The sequence below is a fragment of the Hylobates moloch genome, unplaced genomic scaffold (assembly GCF_009828535.3).
Source record: "Hylobates moloch isolate HMO894 unplaced genomic scaffold, HMol_V3 SCAFFOLD_1, whole genome shotgun sequence".
Classification (NCBI taxonomy): Eukaryota; Metazoa; Chordata; class Mammalia; order Primates; family Hylobatidae; genus Hylobates; species Hylobates moloch.
In genome coordinates this window covers 192,787,886-192,800,833 of record NW_026652276.1, presented here as the reverse complement: position 1 = coordinate 192,800,833, position 12,948 = coordinate 192,787,886, and the positions used below count along the sequence as shown (strand labels likewise).

General features: G+C 41.0%; 1 protein-coding gene across 3 annotated transcripts in view; it reads left to right on the top strand.

Moving 5' to 3' along the window:
• Positions 1 to 12,948, top strand: part of DOCK4 (dedicator of cytokinesis 4) — a 475,993-nt gene that overhangs the window by 256,431 nt on the left and 206,614 nt on the right. For all 3 annotated transcript variants that reach the window (XM_032761480.2, XM_032761481.2, XM_032761479.2), the window contains exons 11-12: positions 2,097 to 2,229; positions 6,673 to 6,761. In XM_032761480.2, the coding sequence (XP_032617371.1) occupies positions 2,097 to 2,229; positions 6,673 to 6,761 (222 nt within the window). The remainder of the gene's footprint in view (positions 1 to 2,096; positions 2,230 to 6,672; positions 6,762 to 12,948) is intronic.

Sequence of the window (12,948 nt, the reverse complement as noted above, 5' to 3'; positions counted from 1 at the left end):
TTGTTCCTCAGTGCCGCAAAGAAATAGCACTCAAACATACATTTAATTTTCTCAGCAAGGCAATTTTTACCTTCTCCAGAAAGGGTGCCTCTCACAGATGGAACAATGGCGAGAGTACACCTGGACAGGGGAGGGGAAGGAGTTCTTATTCCTGACGCAGGTAGCCCTTACTGCTGTGTTGTTCTCCTATTTGCTAGGGCTGGACTGCACAGTCTAAGCTAATTCCGATTGACTATGTTGAAAAGAGCAGGAGTACAAGCCAGAGTGGCGGGGTGAGTAGTTTGGCGGGAAGGACAGTTAGAAACAGGTAACTAAAGGTGACTTAGGTCAGAGCAGGTGACCGGGATGACTCAGGTCAAAGCAGGTGACTGGGATGAGTCAGGACAGAGCAGGTGACCAGGGAAACAGATGTAAACTACTGATCAGAACTGGCAGGAAAGTTATTTACTGAAACTAGAGGTAAGGCAGCAAAGAGAACCAGGAAGTTAAACCTTAAAATGGAGAATCAGGCCGGGCGCGGTGGCTCACGCTTGTAATCCCAGCACTTTGGGAGGCCGAGGCGGGCAGATCACGAGGTCAGGAGATCGAGACCACGGTGAAACCCCGTCTCTACTAAAAATACAAAAAATTAGCCGGGCGTGGTGGCGGGCACCTGTAGTCCCAGCTACTCGGAGAGGCTGAGGCAGGAGAATGGCGTGAACCCGGGAGGCGGAGCTTGCAGTGAGCTGAGATTGTGCCACTGCACTCCAGCCTGGGCGACAGAGCGAGACTCCGTCTCAAAAAAAAAAAAAGAAAAAAGCATGTTTTAAACCATGATATTGATAAAGACTGGCGTACATATTAATATTTCATCCTAATACATTCTGTAATATTATTCAAAATAGAGATAAATTGAGACCTTTGTTTTTTCATTTAAAAAAGTGACCAAAGTTTTAAATTTGTTTAAATCAGTTGTGTAAGTAAAAGTAGGATTGGTCGATAATTAAATTCAAGTATGAAATAAAGTGTTCGGTTTTCAGACAGAATTTATATTAAAATTATGTAGAGTGAAATTTGGCCATACATATGTCGTCAGGTCATGAAAACCTGATATTTTGAATTCTTACATTTTGCACATCTGAAAAGCAGCTAGCTTATTTTGGCCATTTTTTAGGTTTTATTCTAACTGATAAAATAAGAGGTTTTCGGGCTGTGTCTCCCTGAAAGTGACATCTTGCAGAGGTAGTTTTCCTTTACTACTGACGAGTGAAAGTCAAATTGGGTATTGTCATCCCATTTTTTCCTGCTTAACATTGGATTTTGGAATTACTGGAAATATCTTGATGTGCTATAGGAGAATTTTGCTCAGATAGAAACAATTTATGGTTGTGTTGAAAAGCATCTAGAGACAAATTTGCAGACTTTTAAAATCATTTTTTCCCACATTAACTTGTTATATTTCAACTTCAGTGTACTTTTTGCTTTTTGTCTTTAAAATAATCCACTGATAATTAAATACCAACAATAAATTAAAACAATGTATTAATAACATTTTTTAACATGTAACAATTTAAACTAGTTAAAACTTTACAACAGTTAAAACCATTTTGGTGATAACTGAGTTCTGAACAGCCTGAGAACTGAGGCAGGACATGCGCATTTGATCACCTGTGCTTACTTGCCGTACTTCAGACAACCTCAAACTACTCTGGTCACAGATGAAATTTTTGAAATAGTTTTTTTGAATATGGAATTTGTTTAAAAATAGAAAATGGAAGAGTCACCATTACTGCCTCTAGTGACATGAACTTCCTGGGATGCCTTCACGAATCTCAGGGGTCAGGGGATGGTTCCCAAACGTGGAATCTGTTCCAATCTTTGTATTTTACAGATGGCAACTGACGCCCAGAATTTAAGCTACTTACCCAAGGTCACACAGCTAGGTGACTGGAGAGGAGAATCCAGAACTGAAGCAATATCTTCTGTTATGCTCAACCTGGGTGCTCTTTATTGCCCAATTATATTTCAATGGCCTATCTTACAGCTGTATGTTTCGCTACCTAAGATGCATCTAATCAAATGGCTCCATGGGTAATGCTTGCTCTTTAATTGAACAGGTCGAATGGGAGCAGGAGAAAAAAAGAATGCCTATAGTGTCCAGTACCGACGACCCTTTGGCTGTGCAGTTCTTAGCATCGCCGACCTGCTAACAGGAGAGACAAAGGATGACCTCATTCTGAAAGTGTACATGTAAGAAACATGCACGTGGTGAAGGCTAGGGTGGGCACAGGGGTGCATGTGGGTCCTACTTGGGCAAATGCTACTTTACGTGGGTAGAGAAGAACAATGGGCAGTTTATGAGCCATTCCTCAAAAACCCAGTAATCTGTAGACTTGTTGCAAGTGAGCCCACAAGCCACAATTTGCCATTCAGAGGAATTACTGAATTAAGAACCAGTGAGTACAGACAGTTTACCAATTAGGTAGACCGTCTGCTATGTGGGATACCACCTTTGAATTTATAAACCTAGCACGTCTTTACCTTCAGACAGTCAATGTGTTCTTGGAAAGTGAAAGTACTTTTTGAAATAAGTTTATTAGAATTGGGAAAGGGAAACCCAGATGACTTCCATCCTACTCTAGGTGTTAGTTTGCTGGGCCTGCCATAACAAAGTACCACAAACTGCACGGCTTAACCCATTTATGCCTGAGGTTGCAATTTTTTGAAATTTTTGCAATCCTACCTTGGCGATGACCTTGAGCAGTAGGATATAAATAACTCCAAATGCTTAGCGTTCCAATAATGGAACACTAGGCATAGATTTTTTTTTTTTTTTTTTTTTTTTTTCGGGAGGGGTCGCCTGTCTTCCCCCCCCTGGGGCCGGGGCGGCAGCTCACTGCAAGCTCCGCCTCCCGGGTTCACGCCATTCTCCTGCCCCAGCCTCCCGAGTAGCTGGGACTACAGGCGCCTGCCACCACGCCCAGCTAATTTTTTGAATTTTTAGTAGAGACGGGGTTTCACCGTGTTAGCCAGGCTGGTCTTGATCTCCTGACCTGGTGATCCGCCTGCCTCAGCCTCCCAAAGTGCTGGGATTACAGGCGTGAGCCACTGCACCCGGCCCATAAATAGATTTTAAACAATAGAAATGTGTTGTCTCACAGTTCCCAGATCAAGGTATTAGTATAGTTGGCTCCTTCTGAGGGCTGTGACGGCAATCTGCTCCGTGCCTCTCTCCTGGCCTCCGGTGCTTTGCTGGCAGTCGTTGGGGGGTCCATGGCTTGTAGACGCGTCACTCTGATCTCTGCCTTCATCTTCACATGGCGTTCATGGCTTTCTCTGGGTCCAATCCCCCACCCCACCCCCCTACTTTCTTTTTTTTTTTTGAGACAGAGTCTTGCTCTGTCACCCAGGCTGGAATGTAGTGGAGCAATCTCGGCTCACTGCAACCTCCGCCTCCCAGGTTCAAGAGATTCTCCTGCCTCAGCCTCCTGAGTAGCTGGGATTACAGGTGCATGCCACCATGCTTGGCTACAAATTTCTCCTTTTTATAAAGATACAGTCATATTAGAGTGTGGGTCACCCTAATAACCTTCTTATATGATTACCTCTGTAAAGACCCTCTTTCAAATAAGGTCATATTCTGAGGTACTGGGGGTTAGGACTTCAACATTACCTTTGTTGGGGGATACAGTTTAACCCATGGTTCTCTATTGAGAAAGTTACTTGATATATTCCAAATCCTAAGTTAAATGATTTTTTAAATGCATGTGGGTTTGGCCCACACCACCGTGCCACCTCCCCACAGGCTTGGACATTGAGGCCTAATATACGGCAACATCTTCAGAGCAGACTCATTAGGGTTTCCACACTCCTGGTTTGAGGACCACACCCTTGGCTACCTCCATGAGTGAACTGGCTTTTGTATTCCATTCTGGAGGTTGTGTTAATATACCTAATATGTGCCAGTAGATTTTTCATAGGTGACGGTAACACGAGTGGCCCACTGCCTATGGGATATATACTTAAAATTGCCTTTTTGACCTCTGCTGCCGGGTTTCATGGATTTTTCTACTCTCCATCCAATGGGACCTATGTAACACATTTAATAATTCATTGACAAAGATTTATCTATAGTCTATGGTTTAGGACCGGAAACTCTCTTCATCCCTCTTAAAAAGGAAAATGCCTGTGATGTTGATGTTAAACTTGAAAACTTCTGGTGAAATTAGTGGGTGGTAAAAGTTGCTACTCTTTTTATCACATAGCAACCCTCAATTTCAGTGGTGAAGCTTAAATCCATGATGCCCTTCTTTCCATACTTAACTGGTGGTCATAAAACATAATTTATTTGAAATACTAATGACTGATAATAACCACCCTTTACTGTGTGCTTACTTTGTGTGAGGAACTGTGTTAAGCACTTTGCATGTGTCATATCCTTTTGTCCTCCCAACAAACCCATGAAGCAGACAGATGCTCCTACCCAGTTTTACTCATAGGGGAACGAGAGTTAAATAACTTGCCCCATGTTGCCTGGCTAATAAGACAAGGAAGCAGATTTGAGGTCAGGACTGTCTCGCTCCAGCATCTGAGCTTTCCAGTTAATAGTTTGTATTTTTCCAGGTGTTATTTCACACCATAGTCTAGTAAGGTGATGATGCTGCTGTTATGTGGCTTTTTAAGCAAACTGAAATTCATCACAAACACACTCTCATCATTTCTTAAAGTAGTCTTTCCAGGTGTGAGTAGCAAGTATTGTATTTATCCTGCCACTGGGAAAACAGAGGGACGGACAGTCCCATCATCACCCTTTATTATGCAGCCAGCGGAATCAGACCTATGCATTCCAGCCCTGCCAATGGGAGACAGTCACACTCACGAAGACAAATTGTTCTGCTCTTTGTGTTTTTTTTTATTGTCTGCTTTTCCATAAGCATCAAATAAGGTTTTGGGTAATTCTTAATAGAAGATAAATTCCTGAAAAATGCCCATTCGGCAGATAGTGATTCTGTTTCAAGAGTAATACTAACCAGTCAACACGGTCACTGTGGATTAGGAAGGAACTGTGAATTTAGTCACACATGGGAAAGTGCCTGTTAGAAACAATTGGGGAGAAATTTCTATTTGTTAAGGTGATTGAACCCCCAGCCCTTCTGGGACTCAAAGAACAGTAGCAAATGCCTGCCTGAGCCTGGAAGATACTTTAGTCACAACTTTAGGAGCTTTAGGAGCTTTTTTTTTTTTTTTTTTTGAGTTTTGAGTTTTGTAGGTTAAAAGCATGAGTTCTGGAATCACTTAACTGTCTAATAGGAAGCAAGCCATCTTTCTTTCTTCCCCACTGGGCTGAAATAAGAAAACTGGAGGCAGAATGTGCTAAATGGCAATTTGGTGTCTTACAACTAGACAGGTGGGATGGTTTCATTCCATCTTAATTTTCCAGCCCTGTAAGATTCAGCGTTCATTTTGATATCCCACTGTTAATTGGCTCAAAAATCACCTCCATCATGTTCATCCTGCAAAATCCTGTGGCAATAAAATAAATAAAAATGTAAGCAAATAATTATGAATTATCTGCCTCAGACTTGATCACTAGGAAACAGAACCTGTACTGTGGGAGATTTTGATTGATAGTGTACAGAATCTTGATGTTCAGGCCTCTTGGGAGGATGAAAAAAAAAAAGCATGGCTAATAAAGTAGTGATTTTATGCATATGTTCAGATGAAGGAAGTTTTCCCCAGCCAGGGAGAGTAGTGGCAGTGAGGATGTATAGCAGAACCACATGCTTACAAATCATTATGAGTTATCAGGCAGAGGGACATCTATCCATCCATCCATCCATCCATTCATGCCACTGACAGTTTTTAAGCATCCACAGCATTCAAAGTACTAAAGGAAACTCAGATATCAGCCAGTCCTAGATCCAATCCTCAAGAACCTTAAGAGTATCCCAGGTGAACTACACCATGTAAACAAAGATAACATGACCTAATGAGTGATAAAAGCTGAGAAAGAGGTACAGATTGCTGTGAAAAGACAGAGAGATGCCCCATGTGGAAGCTCTGAAAGAGTAATTTTATTATTCTTTGGTAAATCCTGCCAGACTTTTGCCAGTACAAGCTGTGTTAATGTCAATTTCATTTTGCTTAATTTGCTGCATTTTGATGCTGGACAAACCTGGTCATGTTACAGTAGGCAGAGACTTGCTAATGAGAATTAATTTACTAAGCATTTATTATATGCCAGGAATTACCCTAAGCCCGTGTTTGTTTAAAGTTCTAGTATATTGTCTGTGTTTCATAAGTGGGGAAATTAAGACAAGAGTAATCACCTAAAGAACATAGCTTGGTTAATAGTGAGAATTTGAATCTGGGGAGTTGAACTCAGTTGGGGCTGCCTTCCCCTGTATGCATTGTTCTCTGAGATTTCTGTCTGTTTTGGGGCCACTTGCAATCTGTGAGTTGTTATCCCTGCTGCTTCTATCATGAGGTAGGCGGTCAGGCATTACCAGATACGGACATTCTTGCTCATTCTGGGACAACCATGCTAAAACTGGCAGTCAGTTGCAGCAGGTTGATGGGGACTCCAAAGAAGTACATTATAATGGTTGTAACGAAAAGGGCAGGTGTTCTATGAGGGTCACTGCTTGATTGCGTGCATCATTAAAGCTTAACAGAGTGTTAATGTTTTCATAGGTGTAACACAGAGAGTGAGTGGTACCAAATCCATGAGAACATCATCAAAAAGCTGAATGCACGTTATAACTTGACTGGCTCCAATGCAGGTGAGTGTATGGGCTGGCTGACTTTCCCTACACTTTTTGTTCTAAGCCCTTTTTTTTAATTTGCCTGTGTGGGAAGGAAGTTATCAGCCCTTTGTTTTCCTTTCTGTTCACTCCCTAACTTTAAAAATACTCAATGAACATTCTGGTACATCTTCCTATGCTATGATAGGCTTGTACTTATAACTCCCTATAAAAAAATATATTCTATTCTTGTTGAAACGAAAAAGATAATCTGACTTCTTCTTTGGTACCAAGTCTTCATACTCCTAAGTCGTTATTGAAAACTAAAAATCAGCTGGGTGCGGTGGCTCACGCCTGTAATCCCAGCACTTTGGGAGGCCGAGATTAGCGGATCACCTGAGGTCAGGAGTTCGAGACCAGCCTGGCCAACATAGTGAAACCCCCGTCTCTACTAAAAATACAAAATATTAGCCAGGCATGGTGGCAGGTGCCTGTAATCCCAGCTACTCGGGAGGTTGAGAAAGGAGAATTGCTTGAACCTGAGAGGTGGATGTTGCAGTGAGCTGAGATTGTGCCGTTACACTCCAGCCTGCGTGACACAGTAAGACTGTCTCAAAAAAAAAAAGAAAGAAAGCAAGCTAAAAATCACATGACAAATATGATGCTTGGATTTGTGACTGAAAGAAGTTTGATAAATAGCAATTTTTAGTGAGGTCCAATAAAAGCATGCTTCACGGCCGGGCGCAGTGGCTCACACCTGTAATCTCAGCACTTTGGGAGGCCGAGGCAGGCGGATCATGAGGTCAGGAGATCGAGACCATCCCGGCTAACATGGTGAAACCTCATGTCTACTAAAAAAAAAAATACAAAAAATTAGCCGGGCATGGTGGCAGGCACATGTAGTCCCAGCTACACAGGAGGCTGAGGCAGGAGAATGGCATGAACCTGGAAGGTGGAGCTTGTGGTGAGCCAAGGTCGCACCACTGCCCTCCAGCCCGGGCGACAGAGCAAGACACTGTCTCAAAAAAAAAAAAAAAAAAAAGAAAACACACAAAAAAACCATGCTTCGCTGCCTATGGCTGGCTTTGAGCAGCAACATTGTTGACAAACATACAGGTTCACACATTGAAGTTGGCTAAAAAAGAAAGTGATGCTGACTGCAGTGGCTTGTGAAGAAAAATGTGTGTGTGCTTGTTCAGAGAGGAACTGAAATATATACCACTACAAGTCGTATGAGGTACATAGTATTGTACTAGTAACATATAGTATATACTACATTATATAACATATATAGATTGCATAGCATATATGATGACATCTTTAGGTTTGGTCAGTAGACAAAAACCTGGTGAATATTGTTTGTTCTTATCCACCATTCAGACCCACACTGAAGCAAAACAAAGTATGCAATCATGTGCTTTAATTGACATAAAGAAACTTCAAATAAAGTAAGCTGTTTCTTAAACTGAATGTGTTGTTTTTTAAGACTGATTTTTAAAAGCACCTTGAATATAGATATTTTTGTTGCAGTCCAAATCACCTGGCAATTAGGAGAACCAGAATTTAAATTCAAACCACCTTTCTTTTTTCAGACCCTTGCACATCTTGCTAGACCAAACTGACCAGCAAAGAGAAAATCACTGTAGACAGAGCTTTGTCATTCAGTTCAGTGAGAGCCATGAGTACCTCTAACTCATACATGTGGCAACGCTTCAGACTGTAATGAGTGGTGAGGTCAGTTTCCTCCTCCCTCTCCTAAGAGTTGGAGAGATAACTTGGGTTTTTTTTTTATGCAGATGGCCCTTTGCTTTGGACAAAGTCCTGCATCTACCACTAAACAAACAAGACACTTGGAGCACTTAACGTTGAGGGCAGAGTCTCTAAAAGACTCACAGGAGACAGGAGAAATGAAATACAACATGGAGCTACTATGTATGCTTGTCTTCTCTTTTCCCACAAAACAATTATAATTCTTGGCTGGGCGCGGTGGCTCACATCTGTAATCACAGCATTTTGGGAGGCCAAGGCGGGTGGATCACAACATCAGGAGATTGAGACAATCCTGGCCAACATGGTGAAACCCCCGTCTCTACTAAAAATACAAAAAAATTAGCTGGGCATGGTGGCGCTTGCCTGTAATCCCAGCTACTCTGGAGTCTGAGGCAGGAGAATCGCTTAAACCAGGGAGTCGGAGGTTGCAGTGAGCCAAGATCGCAGCACTGCACTCCAGCCTGGCGACAGAGAGAGACTCCATCTCAAAAAAAAAAAAAATATATATATATACACACACACACACACACACACACACATATATATACTTCTCCTGATTGTCCATGGATAAAAAAGTTTAATTTCAGTACCCCCTCAGTAAGATAGTAGAGCTGCTGTTTGTTAGAGAACATATCTGTGGAATTCATTGGTAGACTTCCAGCCAAATCCAGTTCTACTCTAAACCTTTTGGTGTTTCTTGATACCAGTGACCATCATTTTGTCATTAAATTTACCCTAGACCTGTGCTGTCCAATTCAGGAGGCAGCAGCCATATGTTGCTGTTGACAATTAGACATGAACCTACTATACCACTAGAATTGAGATATGCTGTAATTGTAAAGAACATACCGGATTTTGAAGACTTGGCCCAGTAAGAAGAATGTAAAATATCCCATCAATAATTTTCATATTGATTACATGTTGAAATGATAACATTTTGGATATATTGGGATAAATAAAATATGCTATTAAATTTTTTTCTTTTTTACTTTTTTGACATGGTTACTAGGGAAATTTAAATTTCATTCATGATTCACATTATACTTCTGAGTCAGTGCTACTCCGGGCTCTGTTTAAAGGCTAGCATTTTTTTTTTTTTTTTTTTTGAGACAGAGTTTTGCTCTTGTTGCCCAGGCTGGAGTGCAATGGCACGATCTCGGCTCACCACAACCTCCGCCTCCCAGGTTCAAGCGATTCTCCTGCCTCAGCCCCCCGAGAAGCTGGGATTACAGGCACGCACCACCGCGCCTGGCTAATTTTGTATTTTTAGTAGAGATGAGGTTTCTCCATGTTAGTCAGGCTGGTCTCGAACTCCCAACCTCAGGTGATCCGCCCACCTCGGCCTCCCAAAGTGCTGGGATTACAGGCGTGAGCCACTGCGCCCGGCAGGCTAGCATTTTTTTTTAAGTTCTTATGGATCACAAACAAATCCATTATGCCCTGCTCCTTTCTTTCTGCCTATTAACTGTGAATAGAAGAGTTGGTAACCATTGTGTATCTTGTTCTTTCTCCCTATGCGTCCTGTTACCTTAATTTGCTTGCATTTGCCCTCTATATGGATAAACAAATACCAAACTAATCCTGACCTTCTGACTTTTCACATGTAGTCCCTGACCTTCCTACCGTCATAGATGTAGTCTTGACTCACCATGATATGTTGAACTGTTGGCTACATGTCTTTCCCAACTCCTTTTCATCTCCCAGCCCTTTCCCACTGCAAATATGCCTCGTGCAGGACAACATTCATCTGTTATTAGGTTGTTTGAATATATCATTGTCCAAACTCTGAGGTGTTACCCAATTGCCTCTTGAATCTTGGTGAAGTCCTCAATGATAGGCTTTGATTTACATCTCTAGATAGACCCTAACATAAGTGATCCTGTATCCTTAAGGCTTGCGTTAAAGGTCAGGATTCCAGTTAAACCAAACCACAAATTTCCCTCTGCTTACAGACAGGAGTCATCTCTTAGAGAGTATAGTGTAGTATTTAAGAGCTTTTTCTCTGCAAGCAGGATGTCCTAGGTTTGAATCCTCTAAGGGATATTGGGAAGATTAAAAGAAAAAATCTATGCAAAGCACTTAACATAGGACTTCATACATGGTAAGTGTGTGTTGAATGTTAGCTATTATTATTGTTTACCCACTTTAAAGCCACTATCTGAAATATTCTATCCTTACCTCTTAAGTTGTCTGTTTTCATTGTTTCAAAATGGATCCTGATTCAATCTCCTTAATGAAGACTTTTAGAATAACACAGTTGGATTATTGATATGTCGTGAACCAACCCCTTCTATACTTTGTTTCCTTCATCTCCTCTCTGCTGATTTGATTGCTAATATCTCTTCCTGGTTTCTTTTAACTTAATTGTTGGCCTTCTGATTAACTTCAGGAAGGAAGGGAAGCACATTCTGTTTCCTTGGGCAGTTCCTCCCATGTTTAGATGTGTCCACATGTTCCATGTGCTTTGTCAATTTTACTAGCTCCTTATTCTTCCTGGAATCCTGAGTGAAACCCTACCAGAAAGTGAGATCCAAACCACCCTTTCCCATGAGTCGTACCTTTTCTGTTTACAGCCTTTGTACTGAAATGAAAAGCTACGTGTTGTAGCCTTTGCAAAGAATGAAAGAAACCATTGTACCATAAAGCCTTGTGAAAAGGTTTCCCCTTCCTTGGGCAGGATCCATTCCCATTTTGCAGCCTACTGTGATGCTCAGATTCCTAGGCAACCAAATGTATGCTCTTTATACCTGGCTTCTGCTACAAAGCCCTGTCTGCTCCCCTATCCTTGTGACCTCAGCCCTTTTCTACCCTTCTCTCTTAACCCTGAGGCCCAGCCAGGCCCACACAGCCTGCATCTATCTGCCTTCTATTTCTGTGATCTCCCTCTCTGATCCTATCTAGCCTCTCTCAAGCTGAGGCAAACCCAGCCCTAAGCCTCTTCACTCTAATATTCTGCTCTAGAGAGTGGAAGCTCAGGAAGAAGCCTAAAAACTATTTTAAAGAAAACCAAAGCTTACACTCTTCCCACCAAAGCTTCCAGCCTTCAGTCTAGGTAGATCATTGTTCTGTATCCCCTTGATCTATATCCTTGGATGAGGAATGGAAGTTCTGTGGCCAGCAGATAGGGATTCCAGAGCTGTTCAGCTTCATTATTGAAAGGGAGGCACATTAATGGCTTACCTCAAGATAGTGGGGGAGGCAAGAGCACAAGAAATTGAAGAGGGAAATTAGGGTGCCTAATGTGTAAACTGTCACAACAGTTACATAATGTTGACTTCTGCTGTTTTCTTTCTGGACCACAGAATTGTTGATTAAATGGAAGCAGTGCAGTCAAACGTTTTCAAAAGAATTGAGTTCACTCTAAAAAGTACTGTTTTTCCCCCACTTTCTCCTGCTATTCCTCAGTCATTGGCACTAAAAAAAGAGAAAAAAACACAACTTTGAAATTGGTTTTGGAAACAAATTCTACCAGCTAATTTCCAGGCCCTTTATGCTTCATTGATGCCCTCCAAGCTATTGGAGTTGTAATCTTGTCTGGTTAATAGATAAAGGGATTCATCTAGTTAACTGGGCTTTTTTCCCCTCTAACCTAAGACTTACGTTGCAAAGGTACATTAACCACTAACTTAGTTGAGTTTAGAAACTGGTAGAATATTGCAAGCAATCCATTTAACTTTTTAAGATGTTTTAAAAATTGAATTACTATATCTTCACAGTTAGATTTAGTTAGGTTGAGTAGTTTGAAATCTCCAAAGTTGTGCTGTTTTATGAATTTTAAATCCAAAGGCAATGTGAGAATTTGAAATTCTAAAAATATTCATTAATGTGAGCCTGGTTTAGGTTTGTTGAGCAAATGGTTATTATAAATGTCACCTCTGATAGACAGCAGTTGAATTATAGGAATGTGAAATTAGACTGAGCCAATATGATTTACTGAGGCAAATTAAGTTCTACGTCTTGAAACAGTGTGTAAAAATCATTGGCTATGGTTCAGTATGTCCTAAGAGAAACTTCAAAGTCTTTTCGTATTATCTATGTATTTATGAAATATTTTCTATAGTTTGTACATGTAGCTTACAACTAGAAGAAATCATATTTGCTATTCAGGTAAGTTTCTAGAGTCTTCATTTTATCTTAGATGAATGTACATGGTTGTATTCCTGCCAGCTATACTTTTTAACCCCCACAGAAAGTTAAAAAGAATTACCTAGATAAGGAGACCACAATCTATAGCGAAAGCAGTTTAACTCTATTCAGGAAATATATGGTGTTTTTTATTTGGCTGAGGCGAAGAGAGGCTTTTTGAGAGTGTTAGGTTGCATTTTTGGGTCCACACATACCAATGTAGTCATTTTATTCAGTATTACCAAGTTGGTATAATTCATAAGAATTTGATCAGTGCACTTGATTTTTGAACATTGTATTTGCTTTCTAGTATCATTAAAATAAAAGTAGT